Source organism: Amblyomma mixtum, chromosome 2 (assembly GCF_055824585.1).
Source record: "Amblyomma mixtum isolate Tamu chromosome 2, ASM5582458v1, whole genome shotgun sequence".
NCBI classification, from domain to species: Eukaryota; Metazoa; Arthropoda; class Arachnida; order Ixodida; family Ixodidae; genus Amblyomma; species Amblyomma mixtum.
The window spans coordinates 13,275,375-13,302,984 of NC_143013.1; the positions used below are offsets into that span (position 1 = coordinate 13,275,375).

The following is a 27,610-nucleotide window of genomic DNA, read 5'->3' on the forward strand; positions in this document are numbered from 1 at the left end:
CCCCCCAGCTCAAGAAATGAACTCAAAAGGCCATTTTGCCGCATGCCATCGAGGAAGGCCACCAGAGGAAAATATCAACGGTGCAGCGGTAAGACTTGCTAGAGGGTTGTCATGGGGGCCACTTCAGAGTGATGTCCGTCGGAAGTTGTGCCCAGGCAGCAGCTTGTGAATAGTGTGAAGTTGCGAAGCAAGGATCTGCGTCTCCTGGTGGCAGGAGCCTGTCGTAGAAGTGTTCTATTTTTGCGTCAAGTTTGGCCAGTCCTCCTCCGCGTGCTGCAGCACCATGGCCCCACCATTAGCAAGAGTGGATGCGGAGCGTAGTCGGCACCCCGATAGTTCGGACATTTCTTTCGTAGTTCGCATGCATTGTGTACCTTCTGGTGCGTCTGTGCACCCCTGTGAAATAAGCTGCGTGTTGCGAGGGCCCAGTGTGCATTTTTATTCCCAGAGGCGTTCTTGCTTTGGTATGACATGTATCAAGGTGTGTATGCTGTATGGTTGTGTAAAATCTGCCGAAAGAAGTTCACGGGTTGCACTTCTCTTTTTTTTCTTTTTTTTTTCGAAAGTGCTTTTTAAGTTATGCTAATAAAACTCGCCAAAGAGTACAGTACGAGTGGTGGAAATGAATCGTGGTTTTGCAAACACCACTGCGGCACGTACTGTGTGCTGTTTGAAGTTCTAAATAAGCAGCATGCATGCATGGGGGTGTGCTAAAGTTCGCTTTTTGCTCATGCATGCCTGTCCCAGAGGAGAGCGCCGAGCTTCCTACTCAGTTTCACTGTTGTTACACGGTACTTCAAGCTGCACAAGTAGCAAACTAACTCAAAGTAATATCACTACGCTAGGCATTATCAAACCATGGCGCCTGTACGTTGTCACGACTCGATTTTTCAAGCTAGTTGGGCATTCAGTCACTCCCTCTCCACTTTGCGAACTACAGCATAACGTCGATATGTTTGCGGTTCGTATGCTGAAAATTCTGAGCAGGAAAAATGTCCCATAAGGTTGCATTGTTTTACTTACGGTTGAATTATTCCTGGATATATTCCTGGGCCGAGCCTGGAGGTATGTGACCAGCTGAAGCCCAACGGTTTTGAGCTGCCAGTCGGCTCCTCTGCAGTGCATAAGCACAGTGGGGTGATTCATCCAAAAAGACTGTCAAAGATAAAATTCTGGCTACTTCCGCTCCCCTTTCCATCTCTGGACTCTGTCACAAATTTTTTTTTTCATCGGGATGGAAGTCCGCAGGCACCAGAAAATCTCTTCCAATATTTACCGACAGGCACCTACTCTTTGCTAGGTTTCAACGTGGCATGAACCTAGCTATTTGAGTAAAAGGTCAGGTACCGAATGGTCCTATGATCATGTGGTCATACTACCATAGCTTGGGCCATACTTGGGCCATACCACCATGCAGTTAAGTTTGGTTTGATCTTGTGAGGCATTGAAGGTCACTCGATATGGTGCCTACTCTCAAATCGAATGTCAGGGTCAAAGATCAAGGTCAGGCACCCAGTGGTCATAATCGTATGATCACGTGGCCATACTACCATAGCTACCATCCACATCGAAATCAGAAGTTGTACCCCGAGGAGTAGAGAGAGCTCTCACTCTAAAAGATAGGTTGCCACCATTTTTGAAATGAATGGTGGTGTAGCAGCGATACCTGAATTTTGGTTTTTGGTTTTTTTGACTAGCTTGTAAAAGCACCAAACCATATTGGTACAGGCCAACATCAGTTTGTGCTCTCTGTCCCTTTAATGAAGCAAATATTGTGAAGGTAATTAAACTCTAGTCACAAGGCAGTTGTCACTTAAAGATTGAGTCTTGCAGTGTGTAATAGCTGAGCAAGTGTGTAGTTGGGTATGGGAGGGTATTTTCATGTGACGTGAGACTGGCTTGGGCACCGTATCGTGGGGACAGCACGGCAAGTGCGCAGTTGCCGTTGTCCACAAAATTGGGGACGATAGCACAGTCATTGCACCAGTACTGTACTATCCCGATCTTGGCTAGGGCCAGAGTGCCTGTCCTTGGTCCTAGCCGAGGTCAGTGCCCTCGGCAGCTGGGCTTGGCTCGCGTGGTATTGTGGCTAAACGGCGCTAGCAGTGAAGTGGTGCTGTTTTCTTCAAACTGCTTTTCAAGAAACATTTCCAGGCCAGCATTGGCACTGCACAAATGTGAGATTTTCCCTGATAAGCAAAACATTTGGCTACCGGCAGTATAGCGTAGCACATGTGCCATATGCAAGGGGCTGCTTTCAACCAGCAGCAGTATTAAGCAGCTGGGAAAATGTGACTGCTCGCCAGCTCCCAGGAAACTGTAGTAGAAAGCAGCCGAAGTGCATATGGCAACCCTATAGTATCCATAGTATGCCAATTCCAACAGCAGCTGGTTGAGCTCACGGCCACCTAGGTGCACAGTTTTCCGAGTGATGCAAGTTGAGAAGGCACTGACGTGTAAGTTGAATAAGCGCCTGGCCACTAGGGCGTGGAAAGCAATGAGTGAATGCATGAGACAGCATGCTCCGCTACATCTCAAACATTCCTTGATGTCACTGGTCTTGGTGCTAGAGAATGGGGCAAATGGACCTTGCTCATTGCGCCGTTCTTTTTCTGGCTTAACATTATTACACACCCCTCTTTGCACTGAGTCAACCCAGAAGAGGAGATGCAGTTGCGTTTGGGAAACGCCAAGGCTAAAGGTGGCAATAGTAGGACTAAGTACTCGACTCTCCATGGCAACTTGTTTTGAACTGTGCCAACCGTGTCCGACAGTCTCTGGCCTCAGCTGTTCCAAGTTCTACGAGTGTGCGTGACAAACATGGCATCGGCGCTCCAGTTGATTGTGAAGAGGCATACAGACCGATGTGACCATGACATCGGGCATGACTGCTGTCTTCATAACCGTCAAGTCCTGGCTGCGTGTCGAGTTAGCCAGAAGAGATGTACGGTCACATGCACAGCATCTCTTTTGGGAATGCGTGCCACTAAATGTGCATGTACGGTCGCAAACAAGTCTCTGGGCCACGTACTCCACTAACGAAGCCCATAGCTCTATTATTAGCCACCAGCTGGAGGCCACACGTGTGGAGCTGAAAAAACAATTTTGAATTTCACCTCCACAAGTGTGGCCTCCATCCACCAGCTAATAATAGAGCTATAGGCTTAGTTGGCGGAGCATGTGGTCCAGAGACCTTTGTCCCCGACTGTACAGGCCTTGCAATCGTGGATGAGGTCGATAAACTGACAAGACACTGGCCAGAAGAGGGCAGCATAGTACATGGGGCTGCAGCTCATGGTGCAGTATGATAAAAAGGCGCTAGGCCCTCCACTGAACTCGTTCAACTAGTCGACATTGCTTTTGTACCCTTATACAATCCCATCTTCCATACCTTTGTAACCCACTCCCAACTCTGAGCCCATTCCTCATTGTAACCTTTCTCATCTCCTTGGCTTTCTGCCTGCCCATTCAGCATCATGCGACAGTATAGAACATCTGCAAAGAATGTACAAGCCTAGTCTGTCTTTTCAGTGGCAATGACCCTGCTTGTCAATCAGCAGCTTTATTTGAGGATATGGCCTGAGCACTAGTGCATCTCTTATGCAATAGGTGTAATGGTCACGTGTAGAAGCAATAAAATTGATAATATCTGGCTTGATATGTAGAACATATCAAGCCAGGCATGCAAAATGAAAGTGAAAAATTCTTTTTAAATTGGATGCCTCCATGTTATGTGGTAGCTCTGGTATAGTTGCATTGAGTGTGTAGGTTCCTTTAAAGGGGCTCTGAAAGGGGCTGTAATAAAGTTGTGGCATGACTGGGATGTTTAAGCACCCCGCTTCAGGAATATTGTCCAGCAAGAATTTTTTAAAGGGACACTGAGGAGAAATTGAAGTTGGCTTGTATCGACAGAATACCAGCTCCTGATTACAAAAACGCCACTCATACTGACAACAAAGCTCTTGTAACATAGAAAAGAGCAAGAACCAAAATACAGGTATCGCCGCCACAGGCCAAACTCGCAAGTACAAGCGTCATGACGTCATATAACAAAACAGTGTTGCTGGAACCAATGGTTCTAGCAACGCTAGGACACGAGAAGCACAAATCACTGAGGCGCAGCCAATGCATGCGCAAATCTCCTTGACGTCGCCAGATGGCGCCACGTGCCGGGCAGCTACGCGCTCGCCTGAAGCATCGGGACCAATCAGCGCCTGCTCGCCGGCGTTAGGCGGGCTCCCGGTATTCCGCTAGCGGTATCAAGGTGCAAGGTATGCTAAAGGTGTCTATTTGCGAGAACTTCGTTGACGACTTCGAGAACGAGATCCATCGTAACGCTCGCAAAACGCCGGTGCAAACGTAAGCGAAGCGACTGTAGCGACGGCCGCAATAGCCGATAGATGCCTTCAACGTGCGGCCGGCGGTAGCTTTCTTTTCGGCTGCTGCTAGGCCGCACTGCTGGCAGCCAGAAATCATGGAGTCTGCATCACGTCATGTTTCACGTCACTTAGTCCTCTGTCGTCATAGCCGAATCCCAAGTTTGAATCACAGCGGCGGGAAAAACCTTTTCAACTTCGAATCCAAATTTCTTAGAAATAAATGCATTTTTCGCTGCCGGCCAAGTGGCAACAAAGCCATGACATGCCGAACTATCGGATTTTGCTATAAAAAATATATTAATAGTGCTCTCCTCAGTGTCCCTTTAATGCGCTTTGTAGACGATTAGTTATTGGTAGTTAAAATTTTAATTTCAGTGTCTTCGTGCCTTTCGCTCTCCTGTCGTCACTTTTTTGCACGCTGGAAGGTCGGTGCCCCTCCGCCAGCCCCACCTTTGGGGGCGGAGCTTCCTGACCTGCCGGAGCTATGCGGCTCATTGGCCGCGGCCATGGTAGCTGCCTGACCTCCGAAAGAATTTATCCAATAGCCATCTCTCGTCTTGTATACACAGGTGCGAGCAACGAAGGAGGCTGCGAGCACGAAAAAGTCTCCGGGAATGGCTCGCCAACTTTTGCGCATTATTATGGGTTCTCTGCTACGTGTAGAAGTGTATGCTCAGGTGTTCGTGACAGCACAATGCAGTGATTGAGAGCCCCATTGACAATCATTTGCGTTTTGATGTGCTTGAAATGTACCTATATGCTTAATGACTTAATATGATAGTAATGAGTGGAAAGAAGTATAATTGTGACCTTTAAATTGGTGCTTGCAATGTTGACGCATGAAGATCCAGAAGAGACTGCGTAATTAATCATTGGCAAAGGTGGGAATTTTTTCTGCACTATCTTGGCATGCTCTTAACAAAATATAAAAATTTTCCCTTTACTGGATCATAATTGGTGTGTGAAGTGGGTAATTACTACATCATTACACGAGCTCTTATGTATGGAAAAGATAATTTGCATTTTTTTCATGCGCTCTATAAATGCTTTGCACCTTCACTTCCCACATAGTAAAAGGAAAGGCAACTGAGAGATCCGTGAATGCATGGAAAGGTGTTTATACCTGCCTGTCTACATCCAATTAAAAAAATCTAACAGGCCCAATTGGCCGTTCCAATGCATACAAGTTGGTTTCGATTGGAAATTTGAGTTCTAATGGGCTTCAAGCATCCCAAATGGAACTGGAATCCCAGTGGGGCTCTTCAAGGTTCAACTGGGCCTCCCACTTGGTTTGTCAAATTATAGCTGTAGGTCCCAGATGGATTGCCAGATTCCATCTGGAGGCTTCTCTTTGGATGTGTAAATCCAACTGTCTCTTCAGGTGCCAATTATATATGCTCCAATCTCAGATGAGAATTAAACACAGTGGGTCACCACACTGGCTGGCCCATTGGTAGCGTTGAAAACTTGCCCGATTGGCCACGCACTTGTAGGAAAAGACTCTCAGCCAGTTCTTATGGGTGGAACACATTGAAAAGGTGCCGCCTGGTCCCTAACCAGCCTTCACTCATTTGTTTCCAAATAGATAATTGGAGCATGGCATGCAACTCTTCAGTTGGAAGCCATGGATTCTTTTAATTTATTGTGTTATTCCTGATAAATCTGTTTCCAGTACATAGCTGTGAATTATTTATTTAGACTGTCTTACTGGCTCCTGTATGAAGCTTTAAGTGAGAGGGCAAGGGTGGGGGGTTGTACAGCCAAAAAATACATGTGGTGAAGAAAGCAAAAAATGTAACATTCAGCATAATGTATGGTTTGGTTTAGTTTGGTTTATGGGTTTTAACGTCCCAAAGCGACTAAGGCTATGAGAGACGCCGTAGTGGAGGGCTCCGGAAATTTCGACCACCTGGGGTTCTTTGCACAAGGGCTCGCAAAAGACTTTAAGATCAGGGATGGAGACTATGGCATCAGTAAGCATTTGACAGGGAAATGGCATGAGGCAATGCAGATGAATCAAAAGCATGTGTGTTGTAAAAAATAAGCTTGAACCTGGATTTATTATGAAGCTCTCTAGACATGCTCTTCGAGGGAAACAGGGATGGTTTGGCAGAATTAACATATTTTTCAAAGCTACAAAAGAGCCTAATAGTGTGATAAATTTCAAGAGAACGTGCAGCGGAAATTTTTGTTTGATTTCAGTGATGCTTGCATTTCAGTCATAGTTGCGCAATGCAAAGCTGACGGCCCTGTTCTGAATGGATTCCATCATTGTAACTAAATAACTCTGATGTGAGACCATGCATATACTTGATGACGCGAATTCGGTCTGAGGGCAGGTAAATGTTAGGTATATGGATGCAAGTAGGCAAGTTCCAAAGGTTACAACTAAGATACCCAGGTGTTCACTGTTGTACTTTGGCACAGATGGGTAAGATGCACACAAAGATACCTTCGGCCTCGATACAGCAGCGTTTTTGAAATAGAAGTTGGAGTTGAAATGTTTACATCCCTCCACGAGTTTTTTTTTTTTATTACTGGAATCTGCATATTGCTCTCAGCAAATATGCACAAAAGCGAGGTAATTATGTTCTTGTATAAAGATATTAGCAGCTTAGTCTCCTTTATTGTTTCCATTGTTAACACTATCGCCATGGCAATGTTGAATGAGATCACCGCTCGGCGAGCACGAAATCCTCAAGACCATTTACGAGAATAAGTGTCAATTTTGCAACAAATGTCCCAATCTAAAAAACATGGTCTGGGCATGCCGAAAGAACGAATACATCTTCAGAATAGGATACCCAATGCTCATGCAGTGACAGGAGGAGTAGGTCAGCGGTTCGGAGCCCGAAAACCAGCAACGAATTTTCAGTAGGCCACCGCATGTTTGGCGGCCAAGTCCAATTGAGTCATAGACTGAAGGACTCCACCCATAATTAGTGCGTTCTCAATAAAAGTTTCTCTTTTCCTCCTTGTGGCTTTCTGTGCAGTGCATATGCTTGCAGCTGCCAATTGTTTCCAGAGAATCGGAAAGTTTTTAAATGGTTTTCCAGCTGGAACCCTGATTATTTTTACGCTTAACTGTTCCAGGCATTCCAACCGGGGAGTTGAAGCTGCCACAATGCAGAACTAGGAATTTTACATGGTTTATGGGGGTTTAACGTCCCAAATTGACTCGGGAATTTTACAACTTGGATGTCCAACTGAAAGCCAAAGTTTTTTTTTTTTGCTGAAACGTCTGGTGAAGTTCACGGCGCGCCACGCCGCACTACATCACACTTCTGATGTCCATGTCGCGCGTACAGAACGAGCCAGAAAAGCAAGCGCTCACGATCGAGTCAACGACACAAATCTGCAAGTTTACTGCGTTCCGAGTCAAACAGCCTTGTCAGCCTCATCAAGGTTTTTCGCCTGACAAACACATCGCGGCGGCGCTGCAGCGCCACAGCGGGCAATCTGGAACATCTCTTTCTGCATACTTCCCTTGCTTCCCTCCTGAATCTCGCTTTCCTGGGGATGCAGAACTGTACTGTACTGTCTTTGCCAAAAGTAACCAGGCAACGGAGTTTATTTCTTAGGCACATATGGCATAGTACTTTTTGTAAGCTCTAAATCTGTGTAACATGAGGTGGTGGTGGTAGTGGTGGTGTGACACTTTTATTAAAATAGCTTTTCTGTTAGGCGTTCAATAGGTCCTCGGCCAAGGCGACGAGGGCGCGTTGCAGTTTTAGATCCAGGGAGGCGAGCTAGATGGGCCACAGTGCATGGGTGTGAGGGGAAATGATATGCGGGGGTCTGGAAGGCTGCGTGGCACTGCGTAAGGCAGTGGTCTATGTCTGCCTATGTGTGTAGACAGTTTGGGCACCGAGGTGTGGAAGTGTACCGGTATAGGTAAAGTTTGGCTGGTGTAGGAGATTAAACTGTATTCGGCGAAGAATGCGAGCTTCACGGATCGATAAGGGGTGCGGTGGTGGTAAATCAGCTAAATCCAATTTTTGCTGCGCGTAGTATTCGTCGACAGTGCGTTTGTAAGCCCTGACCGCCTGCTCCGTCGGTGGGCTTGTCCATGAGCTCCCCGGCGCCCGGTGTATAGTTTCGCAGGCAAGCTAGCTGGTGAGCCAACTCATTGCTGGTAATGCCCATGTGACCAGGGATCCACCGAAGGGTCACCGGTCGTGAGCTTAATGCTATGAGGGCGGCATCTAAGGCCGAACGGGTAGGCTCTTTCGTGGAAGGCACGAGCTGCATGCGAGTCTGTATAGACAACGCATGGGGGGCGGGGGGTAGGGTGGTGTGTGATGGCATCGGAGGGCGAGAGTGGAGGGTGGAGAGGTGTATGGACCGGTTGTGTGAGTGCTGGTTGTAGAGTGGCAAGGGTGGAGGAAGTGTAACGTGAGGAGAACCCTTGTCGATCAAGACTAGAAGCAATTGTGGCCTGCATGGTTACTTTCGGCAAAGGCGACTGCGGCGCCGTTCAGGCACCAGAGAACACGCCCAAGCAGCGCCTACAGAGTTCACCACGCCAACCGTGCTTCTTCCTTCTTCTCAGCACACATTCCAGCTCCTCCTTTCGCACTCCCGCTTCTTCCTCGTCCGCTGTTTATTCCCAAGCTGGGGCGCATATAAACGCACCCATGGCATTTAGACCATTTCCACGCCGGCCGGCAGCGCGTCTACCGAGCGACGTGGAGAGGAAATCGCCGTAACGCATTGGTAATCTGATCTCTGCCGTCATTCAATACCCTTCTATCGAATGCCTGCACATCGCGCTTCCGTCCGCGGCTCGTCAGTTCTTTCAGCGTTCGCCAAAGTTCGCTTCTAGTTCATCCTTCGATTTGGCTTCATGTGCTCATGTCCGGACTATGTTTGCACGGGTCTGCCGAAAACAGGAGCTAAAAGCATGTAATGATCAGTGAAGGCAGACTTCAGAAGATCTCGATGATCGAAGAACAACTTGTACGAACCCATGGTATGACAGAAACCGAAACTGAAAATGAAAGTTTGAAGTGTGTTTCAGCGCTCCACAGCGGCGAGCGGCGAATTCCAATTGGCCAATCGCAAAGCTACATTCTGGTACGTTGCAGCGGCTGCGCGTTTTGAAGTGATTTCGAACCATATAAAGGAGGCGTTGTTTCGAACGCTTTTCCGTTGGAAACGGCGCTGTAGTGGCTGTGGCGTCTGAAACCGCCGCGCGTCGCAACGAAGTCGCAACAGTGGTTGAGTTGATGAACCTCGTTGAGTAACGTTTCTGGCATTCAGGTCTCGTTGTATTGCTAGTGCGCACTGCGAGTGATAGTTCCAGTCGTGTACTTTGCGTTTGACTCCGGCCCATGGAGACTTGACTCAGGTGAGTACGTTTCTATCTGTCATAGGGTTGTAATTCGAACGCATATGCTAACGGCGTTCCATAAATCAATACACTAACGATGTCATTGTATTTTCTGTACCGTCTTCCTTAGTTTGTGAGCAGCAGTTGAGCTGCTTTGCGGAAAAGAGCTTAGTTGACAGGTTTCCAAAGTGAACGGCTTCAGCATTGTTGACAAACGACCTTTGTGCACTACACCGGTGGTAGAAAACAAAGGCGCTTCAAGCACGCATTAACCGATCAACAGAGCAAGCCGCTGCGAGCGCATGCAAGCACGTAGTTTGAATAAAGTGTGCCTTTAACTGAAAACAAACAGGACAGACAATGCTTGTACCTCAGTTAACCAGCTAGCCCGCCAGTAAGTGTTAGTTGAGTAATTCATGAGGCCACCAATTAGCAGTGCGACATGTGAGAAAGTATGAAACTTTCCGTGCTTACGGTGCCATCATTGCTAATAGCTTGAGGTCTGGGAAGCGCCAATCGGTTCAGTGGCATTGCACGTTCGTATAATGGCAATGGTAATTTCGAGTTTTTGAACCAAAATGTTGATATTTCATTCCCATTTGCGGGGTGTGGACTTGGTATATGCGTGCGTACATTTGCTTGAGACAATTACAATCTTGACGACTATTCATAGCCCACAAGTTCTGTGGTTCAGTACCTTGCTGATGTGCGCTGTTTAGCTTAATTATCGGAGTGGGCATACTTTGTGTTCGTTGCTCGCCCTTGTGCACTCGTTTTGACTTGGTGTTACGGATCAGACTTTCTTGGTGTGAGACTGCTAGATGGTTACGATATGCTTAGCGCTCTCAACAGAGCTCGAATTTCAGTATTCCAAAGTTCGGGTGACTCGGTGGCTTTAACGTAAGAAGTTGGGCTAATTGGAACGCATTCATGGTTAACGAGCGCAAAAAGACGAAGAAGTGTTGTCGTCGTCTTCTCTTCGTCTTTTTGCGCTCGTTAACCATGAATCAGTGACTTTCTGCTACTAGCGCTAGGCCGCTTGTTCGGCCTCGGCGGGCGCGTTTTGATGGAGGCGAAATGTAAAAATGCACCTGTGCTGACGTTTTTGTGCGCAATGAGGAACTCGAAATGGTCAAAATTTCTCTGGAGCCTTACACCATGGCGCGCCACATAGCTGCTTTCGTGAGATCTGGTCTTCATGATAAAAATACGGAAACGCTTAATTATCATTATGCGGTCATTAGGTGCTCTCGTTGTGGAGAGGGAGTGTGTGGGAGGAGCGAAGGAGAGGGTACCCTCTGTCATATGGCAGGTCGTGTCAAGTGTACACAACACTATCCCCTTCTAGCCACCATAACAAGGGGGGTGGTGGTGGTGGTGGTGAAAACTTTTTAATAAACAAAAGGAGAGTTTGCAGACCAAAAATGGCCCTTTACATAGGTGGAGTCCTTTGTCCGGGACCCCGCTGGTCAAGGCCGCTACTCGCGCCCGTTGGACTAGAGCCCTTTGAGACTCCAGCCCCGAGCAGTTGAGCAGGGCTGCCTCCCATGCCTCTCGGGAAGTGGAAGGATTGGGGGAAGGGAAGGATTCTTTTGACAGGTCCAAACCATGTGGAAGGTATCGGATACTTCCCCACAGTCAATTTTGGGGTCGAAATGTTTCACTATTGCAGGACACAACAGAGTGTTGGTCTGCAAGCGCCTCAGAGTTCGCTCATCAGCTTTATGTCGGCCCTTAGCTGGGACCGGAAAAGCCGATGGCGTTCGCAATAGTAGTCCAGAATTTCTCTGAACCGCAGAAGCGGTTGCACAATCTCAGAGCCGGAAGAGCTTGGATGAGGTGCCCGGTAGGTAAGCGCTCGGGCAGCCGTGTCCGCAGCCTCATTTCCTCTAACGCCCTGATGGCCCGGAGTCCAAACTATGCGTTTGGGCGAAGGGTCCGATTCCCTCACTGCGCGCTTTAATATACTGTAGGCTAAAGGTGAAATCAGTACGAGGGAGAGGAGGAGGGGCTCCCTCTCTCCCTCTGCCAGGCAGCAGGTCGTGGCAAATGTGCACAACAGGACGCTGCCAAACACTTTTTCGTCACAGTTGGCCTTTTAATGCTAACACACTAAAAAAAAATCTTCTGTTTAGTGTTTTCTGCCACATGACAAGAGCCTGTGGAAGGTTTGAAAGAACATTTCGTAGCCATGTTCACTTGTCAGGTTGCGCCTGTTACGAAGTGCACCAGTCGTGGCTGTTGTGGCTGGTGGCATGACCAGCCAGTTATCATGCTGAGGGGATAAAGTGGGACTTGACATGTTAGCACATTGAAGAGGAACTGATGTGTTGCTGGCCTGCAAAACTGGAATCTGCTGTTGATTTTCCAGGGCAAAAGACATACACAGCAGTTCGGAAGAGATGTGCTGTCATGATCACGATATTATGGGATGTGGGAACACTTGGCAAAACTGCAGTTCTGCACCACCTAACGGCGCATGGCTGCTTGTTCTTCCTTCGCAGCTGCTGCAGTGGCTTCGTGGTTATGCTACTTGGTTGCTGACCCGATAGACGTGGGTTCGAATTTTGATGGATGTGAAATTCTAGAGGCCCGTGTACTGTGCGATGTCAGTGCACGTTACAAGAACCCCAGGTGGTCGAAATTTCCGGAGCCCTTCACTATGGCGTCCCTCATAGCCTGAGTCGCTTTGGGACGTTAAACCCCAATAAACCAAACCAAACCAATCTTCCTTCGCAGGCATGTCTGTAGCCTCACTGCTACCTTATGCACGCGAACATAGTCCAGAACCGGTACCAGGTGCTGCTTTGATATCCGGCTAGCGTCTTCAGATCTCGTACAGAAGGGATCGCCGTGGATGGCAATTTCGTGGGACTAGACTACCAAAACATCCACAACTTGTTTGTGGCTTTAGCAGCCTGCTTGTTTGCCTGTATTTTTTTATTTCAGTGAAAGTGCCGATTGACATATGCATATTGCATTGCACTCTGCTTGCGCCGTTGGCTCTTCTCTGCCTTTATGTCGGGTGCAAGCTATTTCTGTAGGTGCTCGGTCTCGATGTGTCTGGTATACTCCGGTTGACGCTAGAACAGCAGCAGCCAGTGAGTGCCATAGGCGCCAAGTTCACGGGCCATTAGCTTTGCTGAGTGTTGTGCTCGCGCACACATCTGATGGAATTGTTGCCGAACATTGTGGTTTTTCTTTTTCTTTCATTTGCAAAATAAATCACACATTTCTTTTTCGTAATGTTGAGTGTAACCGCATTTTTTGCAAAGGGCTTGGTATCAGAAACAGTCTTTGTGGCCAGTAGCAGTTGGCCATCCTTACATTCGGAGCCTTGTGGCCTGTTTGTTCTGCACGCTTGCATTGAGCACAAGAATAAACATCGAAAACATAATTGCACGCCCCCTCTCCTTTACTAAAAGTTGCTGCTTCGTGAAAGGCGATGTGATCTGCTTCATCCATCAGCTACTTGAGCATTGAAGCTGTAACTGGCGCCATTTCCGCTCTACGTATGGCGCGTTTAAGGCAGGAGTGACGGTACAGAGGTGCCTGTGAGGGGCAAAGGCGAACGAGCGGGCATGGGCTGTTAGGTGTCACAGAATGCAGTTTTGGCACGCTTTCCCACGTCCCGTAAAATTATTACCGCAATAGTACAGTATGTGCCATACTTGGAGGGAACACGAGCAACTGTTAAACCAGCTCTTTAATGTGGAGAAAAGTAGGTTTCATCATGAAGCAGGAGCGCAGCTTCAGGCTCCTCCTCTCGAGCCCCCCCCCCTTTTCTTTGCATTGCAATGAAACCTACTTTTCTCAAGTTAAGAGCCGGTTTAATCATTCTCGTGTTCCCTCCAAGTATGATGCATACTGTACATTTGAAGCATTATTGTAACCCACAGTGGTGGCTCAGTGGCTATGGCATTTGGTGGCCGAGCACGAGGTTGCAGGATTTGCTGGATGCATTTTGGTGGAGGCAAGGTACAAAAATGGCTGTATCTGTGGTGGCAGAGCATGTTAAAATTTGCCTCAGGTGGTCAAAACAATCTGGAGCCATCCACTGCAGTGCCTCTTTCTCTCTGACTTTCATTCCTTCCTTCATTCCTTCCTTCACGTGCTCTGTGTTCACTATTGTTTTTTTTTTGTTCATATTCCTGTCATATCGCAATGTGTGATCTTTGCCTTCAGCAAATAGTTTTTAGCACCTCTCGTTAGGTGCTGCTATAATGTCGGAAGAAAAAAAAGGAGGGGGAAGTAGCACGCACACACTCACAAAAAAAAACACACACACAAGGGTGATGCTGGGACAGATTTTTGCATTTTAATTCTTCTTGTGGAACAGCTTATCGTTGTGTGCCGAGTGGAGCTTCAGCGGAATCTCTGTGACCAGTTCTTCAAGCATATTGCTTTGTTGGATGACAGAATTTATTCGTCATTTGTTGACATGTCCTGCAGGCCGGAGGAGACATGAGCTGGGCAGAGGGAGCCTGGAAAGATGGGCTCACGCCAATTGTGCTTCGCAAGGTCGAGGCCTTCGAGCAGCAGGTCACTCGGCTGCAGAAGGACTGCCAGCAGAAGCAGACCCAGATTGACTACCTGCAGCAGCAGCTTGACAAAGAAAAGCGCAAGGTACGCTTCCCATAGATGGCTTACAGGTGTGATGTCAAGGGCACCTTGTTGGAGCACTGCACATGGCTTCTGCATTGGTGCATGAAGCATTTCGCAATAGGGGGATTAGAAAGCTTGCAGGTCTTCACTGCACCCTTGGTCGCCAACATGATGGCCGCTGTGGCGTACATCATTCTACGAGGAGCAGACAGGAGAGGGAGAAATACTCCCCACTGTTACCATCCTCCTCTAGGCTGTTAATTCGGCATGTGGAGCAATGTCTGGCTGCTTAGCGGCCAGACAAGTGCATGATTGCATTGGGATAACAAAAGTTGCAATGTCCTCTGACCAACACTACTTTATCTTGGGCTGCAGCAATAGTCAATGAAAACGGAAAAAAACTGCCTCCAATTTGTATGTTCAGCATGCTAGGTCGAGGTTTGTGTTTTTGTTTCACCTCTTTCCTGCCGACCCCGAATTACGTCGGCTGTGGACGTCATTGGTGATTAGGAAAGACTTCGTGTGAGCAAGAAACTTTCATGTATGTTCAGTGCACTTCGTGGGTGGTATGCGGGCTGAAAGAAACCCACTGCGTATGCTTAATGGGGTGCATGAACGAAGCAGAGTGCCTGGCTGATCCAGTGACTCTGTGTATAATTTTAGGAATGTAGGCTTTTAGATGCCTTGGGCAAAGTTGTTTTAACTGACTAGTACAAGATGTAGGCACTTGTCATATATGGCGGCAACTTCGTGTCATCAGCAAAAATTTCTACAGAAATCTGGTGCATTTATGCATTGGCACCTGGAAGAAACGCTGGCAGAGACTTAGGACTGCTTACATATGAAATGGCGCAAGCCCCAACTGCTCAATTCGTGAACGTAGTCGCTGTACGCTGTGGCATGATGTAACCTGATGCCACGCAGCTGGCAATTCTACCTCTGCATGGCTTTACGTATCTGCCGCGGAGCTTGGTGTTGCGAAATGAGCCCGGAGTGTACAAGTTTAGAAGACAGAAGTGTTGAGATATCTTGTTTGCGCATGGATTTGTGGCTGAAATTTATACTTTCTGTGGAAAGAAAAAGCACCTTGAAATTGGAATTCATTGTTGCGTTAATGCGGTACTTGGGACTTAAATGAAAATTTTTATCAACGAAGTCGCAATTACGAAATCAATTGGGAACATGCATTTTTTGTGTGCCAGTTCCAATATATCATTTAATTTCATGCAGAACAAGTCTTCTTGCACTCTCATCATAAGATGAGCAAGTATTTGGTTGAAAGCTTCTAAGGAATTCCGCTGCAAGGAACTTGCTAAAATGCATGCCATGGCTTTTTATTGGCGTCAAAAAATTCAATAATGGTAAACTCATCCCGACTGTCATAAAACTTGAGTCGTAAGGTTTTGAAATCACTACTTCAGAAAGGGTAAGAGCAGTTTCTATTCCTTTTTCTGAAGTGGCAGCCCTAGCCTGGTTCTGATGCCTAGTCTTCCTAGGAGGCGTGAAGAGGCACTGTAAACTGTTTCAGAATGAGGAGGAGAAGGGAGCCAGCGGTGGGCTCATGCGAGACATGCGCGCCCTGGAAAGTGAGCTGGCTGAGCTGACCGCCAAGCACAGCAAGCTGCAGCAGGAGCTGGCAACAAAGGAGGCACAGCTCCGGCAGCTGGATGGCCAGCCGAAGGCGTCCACCAGCCAGACACACTTGGAAACCGCCTTTCCGAGCACCCCCGTTGGTCGAAGCAGGTTTCAGGTGGGACATTGCCAGATGGCGCTTGCAAAAAGAGGTGGAGAGAAGGTCATCTAAGCCCTGCTTGTGAATGTTCTTTGCAAAATAGCTTTTTGTTTTTTTTTGTAGCGCGAGCTGTATGCATGGCTCCTGGCAGTAATGCATCTCAAGTGCTGCAAATTTGTCGCATTTAAAGGGGCTGCGAAACACTGCATGGGTGGGATACCGGCTATACTTCAGGTGGATTCTTTGTCGCACAGATGCTGACCTAAAAAGAATTACAGGAATCGATGCACAGGAACGGGAGCTATTCAATGAAGAAATTTCAAAATACAAGCAAACAAAACGCTGCCCTCAACTTGATTTTGGCGGGGCTTCCCACTCCTGTTTTGCTCTCCCAATGACAGCACCTGGCGCAACCAATCAAAACAGCCAGCCAGAGCACGTCGCGGAAGTTTTCACTCCATGGTTGCCTGCTCTCTAACTCGTTCTTGCTGAGACTGACAGCGTCGTTTCCATGCCAGAGCCCCTGGTGGTGTATTTTTATTTTACTTGCTTTGCAGGGCTTTTATCTAAAACAAACAAGTTGCTTTTGTTGATCTAATATAAAATGCAGACAGGTAACAAAATGTTTCTCTATTTATTCACACAATTTGCAGTATATTTACTGTTTGTACAATCACCAAGCTCGCGCCAGGTGATATCATATCCGCTGCTGAAACCCGCCACTGTGTGGGGACGCCATCAGAGCCATGAATTTATTTTTGGGAGGACATTAAAATATTAGAAAATGGAATGTATGCGGTATTACCGAGGCTAATAGCACCATTATAACTCACTGTATGCGATCAGCAGGCAAAATAGTCAACTAAGATAGTGTTTCTGGGCCTCTTTAAGGGTCAGCCCTGGCGGTTCTTCGAACATTTTGAGTTGATGATTTTATTCTATTCCTCAGGGTCCAGTCTCTCTGCAACAAAAAAAAAAAGTTTTTCAAGTTAGGGAGCAGAGCAGCGAAACACTGATACTGAAACTGCGCTGCTTGACATGATGACCATGAAGTCACGAGCGTTATTGGCAAAACTCTCATGCACATATGTAATGGTAAAACTAGTGGTCGTAATTATTGACTTTGGTCGTGAACTAACTCGGAGATGGCTGAAAACAAGCTTGACATTTCTGCAAAATTGGAACGGCAATTAGTGCGTATGTACAGCATTGCCTGGCAAAACCACCCAGAGTGAGGTGACTGCAGAGCGGGATGATGAAGTGGATTTGTGCAGAAATCAAGTCCTGCGTGACCGCTTAACTTGTCAAGAATGAGTTGGACAGAGTAGAGCCTGCGGGAACTGTTTTCTTAAAATAACACGAGCCCCAAAAAATCTGCACTGGCAGGTGGCTGTTTCAAGCGCAGCCAACCAGTGGGGTTTGAGAGACCCGGGTTGCTCTTCCTGAGCAGTGTGAGAAAGAAGAGCTCCTGAAAGCCTCATTTTTGCACGTGTAGTTCTTCGGCAGGCTTTCCATTTTGCATGTAGGCCCGCTGTTGTCCAAATCATTTTATTCTTAGTCATTTTTGTTTTTGCTAAGTCATTCTTTCTCTAGTGTCTCCCTTCTTTCCCCTACAAATGGAGGGGGGAAGAGGTGCAGGAGGTAGAAGGGGACTGTTGACATGTGGTAGTGGAGAGGGGCAATTCCTTGGAACACGACCTAGCAGTTGGAGGCTTTACACATATGCCGCCACCGCCGCCGGGCAGTTTTCATCCTTGTGGCCCTCCTAATGCTATCGAATTAACCCTAATTAAATTATGATATAATCTTGTTCACTTGTAGATCACGATAACCTTTATTTTGTAGTCAGTAGTTTGTGCAACAGTCGTGAACCAACTAGCCCAGCAATTTACGCTCCTGAGTTATGGTCCATTTGTTAGTGCTGTATGTGCAATCATCACTGACAGATTTTTGGCGTGCATTTTTCATTTTGAACAGCGGTGCGGCTACGGGGACACTCCGGCAACCCCTGGCTATCGGGAACTCCAGAACAAGGTTGCCGAACTGGAGGCAAAGCTCAGAGGTGGGTGACTAGCTTAGGGTGGGAAGCGGAAACTTTTTGTTTGCTCAAACGCTGGTGGCGGGGCGACCTGGTGTCATTTTGATGCAAAGTTGTAATGCCTAGGCTAGAGCAGTGGCATGCGTGAGGCCATTTCAGAAGTTCCTCGTGGTCACTGTAGGAAAGGCTAGTTCTGGAGGTCGTTTGACTTACTGTGTGCCTGGCACATTTGCAGAGAGGCACGATGTCAGCCAGCCAAGTTCTATGCCGAGCACCCCCATGCAGGCACAGTCTCTGGACCGCAGCAACCACGAGATGGACCGGATGAGAAATGACAATGTCCAGCTGCGTGGTCAGGTGGGAGGCACTTTCCTGATAATTGAAAAGAAAAAAAGAAATTGTTGTTATACTATGATCACATGTTACGAATAGTGCATGGTAATAGCATGGTGCTCTCATGCAGTGGCCAAAGAAGCTGATTTGTTCATGTCGCCATGGGTTCGAAACCAAGTCATGGCAATATTTATTTTATTTCGGCATGAGCTGTTGCTGTGCTAGGTTCGGCCAAGGCAACCCTCCCACTGGCTACATGTGGCGCGACGCTCCTCTGAATTTACCTGAGCTTCTCCTCATTGGCTACAACTTGCACAACGCTCCTCCAAACTAACCTGAACTTACCCGAGTTGCTTCGAGGCTTCATACAAGGTCCTTGGTTAGGATCGCATGAAGTAGTGTGCTTGCACTAAAATCATCGTTAGCAGTGTGATTGATGACGTGGCAGCATTGGGCCAATCGCAGATGCAGAATAGAGAGAAGATGGAGACAAAAGTGTGAAAGCGAGAAGGACAGCGGCAACATGAAAGAATGGCACTCTTTTTCTCTGTAGAATAGCAGACCCTGGCACAGATGTAGGCCTGTGTTTTTTCTCGTTACTGTAGCGTCAGTTCCTGTACACGGCCCACTGCACGTTTGCATACTTGGTGTGGATTATCTCATCTTTTGCCCCTCCTCGCCACTGGCTGACAGGTTCAGGAACTGGAGCAGCGTGCTCAGAAGCTGAACAAGCAGATGGAGTGCCAGGCACACAACAGTGAAGCCGCACGGAAGGCTCTGGAGCAACGGTGCCGCGACAAGGAAGCCGAGCTCAAGGAAGAACTGCGGCTGCAAATTCAGGGTCAGTGTAGCGGCAGGTGTATTCTGACGCAGAACCAGCAACGGGCTGGTTCTGCAGTGTAGCAGGTGGCAATAGGACTGGTCCGTGCACAGTGACTCTTGACGCTGGCACTAGACCTGGCTGCACTGCGCGCAGGACTCTGCGCGCAGAAGTGTGCTCGGCCATGGACATTTTGTAGCATTATTATGTTCATCCACAGCCACCTCGGGTGTTCTACTGTGCCCTTTTATTATTTTATGCCGCCGCGGTGGCTCAGTGGTTATGGTGCTCGGCTGCTGACCCAAAAGACGCGGGTTCGAACCCGGCCGCGGCGGTTGAATTTCTTTGGAGGAGAAATTCGAGGTCCGTGTACTGTGCGATGTCAGTGCACGTTAAAGAACCCCAGGTGGTCGAAATTTCCGGAGCCCTCCACTACGGCGTCTCTCATAGCCTTAGTCGCTTTGGGACGTTAAACCCCATAAACCAACCAACCTTGTTCAAATTACGCACACTTCTAATTAAGGAGAGCCTTTGAAATTGTTGACTGGCCATTAGTTTGATGCAAGGCATCGCTGGAGCCTTTAAACATTGGCTAAGTCACTGGCTCCGGGGATGTTGAAAACGCTGCACTGCAGCTTTTTTTTTATATGCTGCCGCCATCACCAACTGATCTCATCAATTGCTTCCCATTTTTATTTTTGTTGCAAGCGGCAGTAGCATGCATGCTACTGCAGACATGCACAGTCAGAATTTAGCACCACTTCCTATGCACGTATACTATCAGGGACAAAAGTTTCCAGGACACATGAGCGGCAATCAAACTCGTTAGCTCGCTATCAGCTGGCGGCTTGAGACCATACTTGTGCAGGTGAAAGTCGGTGTCTGATAGTTAAATGGCTTGACCTCTGCTAGGCATAGTACTGAAGCGTCATGAGCACTTCTCACGCGTCCTAGAGACTTTTGTCCCCAATAGTACAATAGCCATGGGCATTTCACAAGAGTGCTGGGTTTATTTTTTGTGTCTCTAGATTCATCAAACATCCGGACCAGGGCAGGTTCAGGTGCAGATACACGAAAGGTGAGCTTGCATGATCCAGCAGAAGTTTGCATACGCTCATTGTGTTTTTACTACAAAAGTTTTTCGTCTTGTCTAGCTGTCGACACATTTCGTCATCTGTTGTAGCCTTTTCTTTTGCAGCATGGTATGCCACTTTATCATGCAGGCTCTTTTTGTTGCTAGATGAAATATGGGACTTCCCAAGGAAAGCTTTGTTATGAGAACAAAGTGCCTAACAAAAGTTTTGTTTCATTTGGTCATATGTAAAGTAGGAATTGCTTCTGACGAGCTGTAAACCTGGCACTGCATATTCTTCAGTATCGCTGTTGCTTTTCTGAAAAATGTGTGTCCTTTTGCGTAGTGTGCCGATAATTTCTTGTTCTCATTTTAAAATATTTTTTGCACAAGCGCAACAGGCACTGAGTGTTCATTTACTGATGTACCCTCAGGCCCATCGGCATTGCAGATAAAAGTGGGGACAACTCAAAAGAAAAATTCACTTAACTCTTTCCTTACCACGGGAAAAACGACCATTTTTCACATGTCTCAGACAAAATTTTTTTTAGAAAAGGTGTGATAGATAAAATTATATAAAATGCATAACAATAATTCAGATAGAATGCGCTTTATAATGAAATTTATTTGAACACATATTCTGCTTGAAATGCTGTGAAAAAAAATCAGTAAACACAACAAAAAGTAAAAAAGAAGAAAATTTTTGTGTTTATATGACAATAACTTTCCAAACACTTGTACTAAAAAAATTCTAGAAACTACAGAACAATTCAAATTCTTTCTAAAACATGGCATTACAGTTTGAAAATTATAACTTGAATAGTTTTCGAGCTATAATTTTTTTTCTTCATGCCTCTTGAAAAGGCTCGTTTGAGAGTGCCCTTTATATGATTTTTACAGTCCAACAAAAAAAAAATTGGAAGTGTAATGTTATGCGCCAAACGAAAGCTTGGTAAGCGTGGTTTAAAAAATACAAATCAAAACTTATTTAATTTACGTCAGAAATTCAAAAAAATATAAAACAACAAGTATAGGTGTGATATTGCGATATATAGTATGCGATAAGTATAGCTGCGATGTAGCTGCAGAATCGAAATCCGACGTTACAACATCTTCGTCCGAGTCACTGCTGCTCGGAGGGTCTTGAAAATCAGCTGCAGGGGCTGGAGAATCACGTGCAGCGGGACTCTTCCGAGCGCGCGAAGCGCCCCACCTCGACGCAAAGCCATCCTCACCGCGTATTATGTCGCAATAAACCTATGCTCCAAGGGCACTTCAAAAATGCACGACTGGCGGGGAAATTACGAACTAGGCCGAAAATGGAACTAACCGTCTGAACAACAAACCAGATGCGCCCGCACAAGCGGACAGGAAAAAGAAAGCGAAACTATCAGGCCAATGTTCCGGGATCGGTTTGCGCAGTTACAGCGTCTGAACCAAAATCCGACAATGCAACATCGTCACCAGAGACTCTACTACTCGTAGCATATATAATAATTGCAGTCAACGCAGTAGAATTGCGCGCAGCAAGGTTTTTCCGAGCGCGCGCCGTCTGCGCGCCCGACGCCATGCACGGAGCGTCCGCGCCGTACCCTCCGCTTCAAGGGCGTTTCAAAAATTCGCGCGTCGTGGGAAATTGCTCTCTACGCAGAAACCGAAACTGTAGTCTCTGGAGAACAACTTATATGGCGCCACATCACCGTAACGGCTACAATGAGGAGCTTCGGTTCGCACAAACAGACCGGAACGAGGAATCTGAACGCACAGGCGAGCGTTCTGGGCTCTCGTTGCCCAGTTTGGGCTTCTAAACAATACCTGACGATACAGCATCGTCGCCAGGGTCCGTGCTAATCGATACATCAAAAATATGTGGTGCAAACGCAGCGGAATTGAGTGGAACGGGGTTTTTTCGAGCGAGCGCCATTCCCGATGATGACGGCTTGTTCGGAGCGCCCGACGCCGCACACCCAACTTCAAGCGCGTCTCAAAAATTGCCGCTTTTTGGCAAAAATATAAACTAAACAGGAAGTTGAAGTTTAATGTGTGAACAACAAATCGAATGACTCAGCAAGTCCGTAGTGGCCGCGGTCGCGCTGCTGTAGCGCTTCGAATTTTTCGATCACCGGCGATCGAAGCACAGTGGCGTGGTAACGAAAGAGTTAAAATGGTGCAGACAGTAATTTCCTTTTGATTATACAGTGGTAACTAAGGGATCGCTAAATAGTTGTTTTTCGTCAGTGGACACGGCTTCACTGCAAAGTGGTTCCATTCACGACAATGAAAAAAAAAACTGTTATTACATTTGAGACACTTTACAGACTATGTGAGTATGTTCCACACAGTGTGAATGGTACAGCAGTTTCTGAAATAAGGTTGAGCAGGGAATTTTGCAGTGAGACAACGAAGACGAGATGTTGGGGCTAGTTGTTGTTGCCGAAATGCTTGCTGTTCGGTTGCAATTAGAGTGGATGAAACAAGCGGCACTACTTTGAACACATTCGAGAAAAGGAATTAGTTGGTTGGTAAGCTCCCGTACTGGTACGGCTTCCTCCAAATTGGTGATTCTAGTCTTAAGAAGTAACTCTTTTGGTAAGGATGAGGGCTGATGATATGCGGTGTCCTGTGTCAATTTGTAATGGATGCAAGGAATTGGGTGTGTAATCACTTTTGGCTCAAGAATATGAAATGTTACACTGGGTGATGCAACAGCCTGCTTGAGGAGGCAGGCACCACATTGTGTGGAAGTCAGGGTGCTATGTCACACGCTTTCGTGTGCATGCAGGGTCATTTGTAGGACTTACTTCAGAAGCTAGTTGAGGGGAACTGTAAGCCCCTTCGATTTCTTTATAGGCTGTATATTTTGGTTTGTAAATGCTGATCTCGGCAAATCTTGTTCAGAATGTCTCACTGTGCCATGTGTCATGAAATTGCTGACCAGAGGGAAAACAAGCTTGTTTGTTCACTGAAGATCCGATTTATTTAGATCATGTTGCTTAGCAGTTGTGATGCAAAGTTCAACGCAAATTACGTTCCACATTGCTGAAGGCTCTCGCAGGCCTTGCGACACAGCCACTTTGGCTACATGTATAACTTCCTAGTGAAGTTATACATTCGAAGCATTATACAGTCGAAGCAGCTCTCAGTGCACTTCACATTTCCTTCGTCTTTGTATGTTGCTTCAATTGTATTTTCATTTTAAGTGATCGTTCCTGGTGGCTTGATGTTATGTTGTGAAGGAGTGGGTGGTGTGACTTTGTGGAGTGCTGTCTGCCCCTGAGCTTGTCCATATACAGTCTGCACTTTTCGCGGCCTCAGCCATTTTATTACAGAACAGGATTTGGCCACGCTTCTGCTCGTGCACTGCTTTCGCCAGAGACATATCTGTGGTGCTTACCACTCTTGGCGGTTGCTGGAAATTGCTTGCTTCTTGTTGAACAGCCTTTAGTGTCTGCACTGCGTTCCCGCAGTTGCTGCTCAGTGTGCAGTCACCTGTGATGAAACTAGTCTGTCTTTGCTATCACAGCGAGCTGTCTAACTGCCTTTGTTCACATCCGTCACCCACTCTTGCACAAGCAGCGTCCGCAGGGCATCAACAACAGGAGCAGCAACAGCCACAAGCGGAGAAGGCGGTGCCAGTGCAGAGCGCCTCCACTGCTGCTGCACCCCCTTGTGCAAAGAAAGCATCGGCCAGCAGTGCTGCACCACCTGCTGCGAAGAAAGCGCCAGCCAGCAGTGCGGCACCCAAGCCAGCTGGCGGCGTCATGACCAGGTCGCAGCGGGCCAGCGCCGGCAAGCCAAAACCAGAAAGCGAGGAAGCACAGACCGATTGCAAATTGCAGTAGTGGACTTGCCCCTCTTACTTTCGCATTCCTTTTTTTTCTTGTTTTGTCAGATGTAGACCCCACTTTTGCCCTTGCATTTTGTATTCATTGTGTCAGGTTATTGCAGCAGGTGCTGCAATAACCTCGATTTTACTGGATTTTACTGGATTTTACTGGAGACTTGATTTTACTGGAGACTTGATTTTACTGGAGACTTGATTTTACTGGAGACTTGATTTTACTGGAGACTTGATTTTACTGGAGACTTGATTTTACTGGAGACTTGATTTTACTGGAGACTTGATTTTACTGGAGACTGGATTTTACTGGAGACTGGAGACTGGATTTTACTGGAGACTGGAGACTGGATTTTACTGGAGACTGGAGACTGGATTTTACTGCAGACTGGAGACTGGATTTTACTGGAGACTCTAATTTTTTTTTTCGTGTTTTCGAGTGCATCATTGATCTTCGTGAGGCTTTCATTCGGCTGCTGATGCAAAAAAATGCATTGTTGTAAATTAAGACATCTTTTCTTACAACCATCTTCACGTTTTCAGCTCCGTTCTATTCCTGGGCGGTTTTGGAATACTTAAAAGTATGAAATGAGAGGGTTAGAAAGTCTGTTAATGATGTTAATCATTGACTAAAGAGCGGACAGGATGTCATACATTTGTAACTCTGCTTCATTAGCCCTACCTTTTCATGCTCTTGTAATTCAGTGTCTTTATTGGTTTTTCTTGATTTTTTTTCCTATGTTTCATTGTGAATAACCATCACGTTCTCAAGCTGTTTATTTTATTTATCTGGACGTATTATGTTTCACTGACTCATTTCATCATTTGTTCAATTTCTCCAAAGCTCTGTAGCCATATACATTTTATATTTTTGACACACAAAATGTGTGTGTGTCATTTATTCTTCCCCACAATTTGCCGGTGTTGCTTTAATGATATTTTTATCTATGCAGCGGTCACCTATTACTACTTGGCCAAAGCTATTTATTTTTCAAATAAATGAGTGATTTTTAAAAATGTTTCTGTATCATGGTTCAGTTTCTTTCTTTTCTCTGCTTACTTCTATATTTTGTTCTTAAAGGGGCTCTCAGTAAAGGTGCAATATTCTGGGGATATTAACAGATACTACTTCAGGAAAACCCTCCTGCAAGAATACGTTTTAAATGTGTTTTGTGGAAGCTGAGTTATCTGTATTCAAAATTCGAATCTCAGCATCTTCGCGCCTTTCTCTTTCCTCAATTTTTGCGCGCTCAAAGGTCTGCTTTTCCGAACAAAGCCGCACCTTAAGAAAATGGAAGTCGTGCACACATCGGAAACATTCCCTTGAAGTGTTCTTTTGTTGTCTTTGCATTGGACATGCACACCTAATTCACAGCGTTATTCTTGCAAAACAAGAGAAACTGATATGTGAGCCATGCAGAAATGTAGTCTCTACGAAAACATCTTATTTTTATGCCCAAAGTGGCAAATGAAGGAAAAGACATTCATCAAGATTTTACTACCAGCACATCCCATTCGACCCTAGCTTACTGCATGGAGAAAATGCAGTCGTTCATATGTGCAGCTTCGTGTCCTAAAGAATCAAAGGTCGTAAACAAGTTGTGATGTTTTAAAAACTGTCCTCTTTCACAAAACAAACCTCTAACCTTGCGTTAGGCTCATGAGTCGCTGATGTGCTGTTAAACACAATAGCAGCCTAAACATGGAAGGTATAGAAGTGGTTAAAAATAAAATAAAGCAACCATTGGTGCCATTGCACATAGCTGGCCCGTACATGGTGGGGAAATCTGTGGCATCTTGTTTGACAGTATAAAATATACCACTGTGATGCAAAATGAATTCATCCATTGAACTGCAAATTGTAACTTCAGTAAGAGTGGTCTTTTTTGTTATAGTAGGACACAAAAAAATGGCAGTTGCTAACACTGCGCCGCGGTCCGCGGTGTCTTGTATTACTTTGCTGGCCAGTCGCAACAGTAAACGAAATCAGCTTTTTACTGTTCGACTGTATGAAACAATCCACTTATCAAAATTCTAGAGCTCATAATTTTTTCTTCTGATCAGCTTCTTATTTACGTAACAAACGTTTAAGCAACGGACTACTTTTTCGTCGTGGAGGAATTTGTGCGCGAAGGCTGAATGGCGCAGAGCTTCACTGCTGACAATATTCTATCTATACAAGCCAACTGCAGTTTCCTTGCAGTGACCCTTTAAAGGCACCCTGAAATTATTTCGACAGTTATATTCTAGTGCAATAGATCTGTAGAGGAGGTCTTTTGGGTATTTGAGTTATAGACCAGAATCCAGAGCCGCTCCCCGGCGCGGCCATTTTCCGCCGACTGGTGCGCCGCAGTGCGGGCGTTTGTTGGGGGACTGCGGCAGCTCCGCGGCCGCGCCTGCATATAGCCGCGATTAACTGGCCTTCGGGCGCTAAAAAGACATTGCCGAGCATACTTCCGCAGCGTGGCTATGTTGCTGGAAGTATTTACGTTATCAAAGAATATTGATGCGTTATAATGGCATTTAGTTTTACATTCACGTTAATTGTGCCGGCGCTTAGCACGCGCTCGTGCTTATGTCGCTACCGTGTGGTGCTCTAACACAAAGAGATCAGGTTTGCGGCTAGCATGCAGTTCCAATTCCCAAGCACTCAATCCTTCCTGCCGGCCATAAAGCACCCCTCACAGGGCTTTCTTGTCGCGTGCGTGGTGCGCCAGTTTATCAACAAATTACCGCTGTGAGCTCAGCTGAGTTGCAGCGCCAACAGAAAACCGGATTCATAAAAACGTACTTTCGCTTAATTTCTCAAAGCTTGAATAGATATTAGCAGGGAAGCCAGCTTTCACGAATTCTGAGGTCCGAAGTCGCGTTTATTTTATTCGGGAGCTCTCGCCGCGTCGTTGCGTAGCCGTTTGACTAAGTGTCACAGAATGTAATAAAATCTTGTGTATTTTCCTATGATTGAGGTAGATACCAACAGCAGAAAGATACTAGGGTAAACCCTCATCTAAATCATTTCAGGGTCTCGCGCATTGTGGCACTAGTTGGCGCCGCTGCGCACAGAGGCCGCCACAAATTCCTGGCGCGCGCCTTAGTTTGTGTGATTACACTAAGAGGGCGCCATGAGCCAACGCGCACTTTCCAGAGACCCCTCCGCGTCAATCGTTATCATCGCCCGTAAATTTTCTGCGGCTTACGCATTCCTGATGACGTTGTTATGAACGTCGTGGCATATGTGTACAGACCCGAACACAATTGTCTAGAACACTCGGGCTGTGTGCTGCAAAGCAAATTAAGTGAAATTGCAGCGCAGCTGCTTAGGTTGGGGCATAAAATGCTTGTGCAGTTTTCGTGCCTAGTCGGCTGCGTTCGAGCGCAAGTATTATCAGTGAACGTCGGTACAGTAGCTGCTTTATAATTGCGCGTAATTTCCTGCGCGCTGCGCGAGCGATAACTCTGGA

General features: G+C 46.6%; 1 protein-coding gene across 2 annotated transcripts; it reads left to right on the top strand.

The window, feature by feature from the left end:
* Window positions 1-9,479: 9,479 nt before the first annotated feature.
* On the top strand, window positions 9,480-25,168 carry LOC149358466 (uncharacterized). 2 transcript variants are annotated; one of them, XM_089570541.1, is made up of 8 exons: window positions 9,480-9,729; window positions 14,164-14,337; window positions 15,845-16,066; window positions 18,026-18,110; window positions 18,322-18,443; window positions 19,113-19,260; window positions 20,268-20,317; window positions 23,885-25,168. In XM_089570541.1, the coding sequence occupies exons 2-8, from the start codon at window positions 14,176-14,178 to the stop codon at window positions 24,074-24,076; spliced, it is 981 nt and encodes a 326-aa protein (XP_089426667.1). In that variant the 5' UTR covers window positions 9,480-9,729; window positions 14,164-14,175; the 3' UTR covers window positions 24,077-25,168. The 2 variants fall into 2 exon arrangements, with proteins under 2 accessions (XP_089426667.1, XP_089426668.1); XM_089570542.1 differs by having other exon boundaries at window positions 9,481-9,729; window positions 23,888-25,168.
* The last annotated feature ends 2,442 nt before the right edge of the window (window positions 25,169-27,610 follow it).

Coding starts and splice junctions, on each gene's coding strand:
- LOC149358466 (XM_089570541.1), top strand. CDS start 14,176: ATGAGCTGGGCAGAGGGAGCCTGGAAAGATGGGCTCACGCCAATTGTG. Junction 16,067..18,025: donor TTGGTCGAAGCAGGTTTCAG/GTGGGACATTGC, acceptor CATTTTGAACAG/CGGTGCGGCTACGGGGACAC. Junction 20,318..23,884: donor CAGGTGCAGATACACGAAAG/GTGAGCTTGCAT, acceptor CTCTTGCACAAG/CAGCGTCCGCAGGGCATCAA.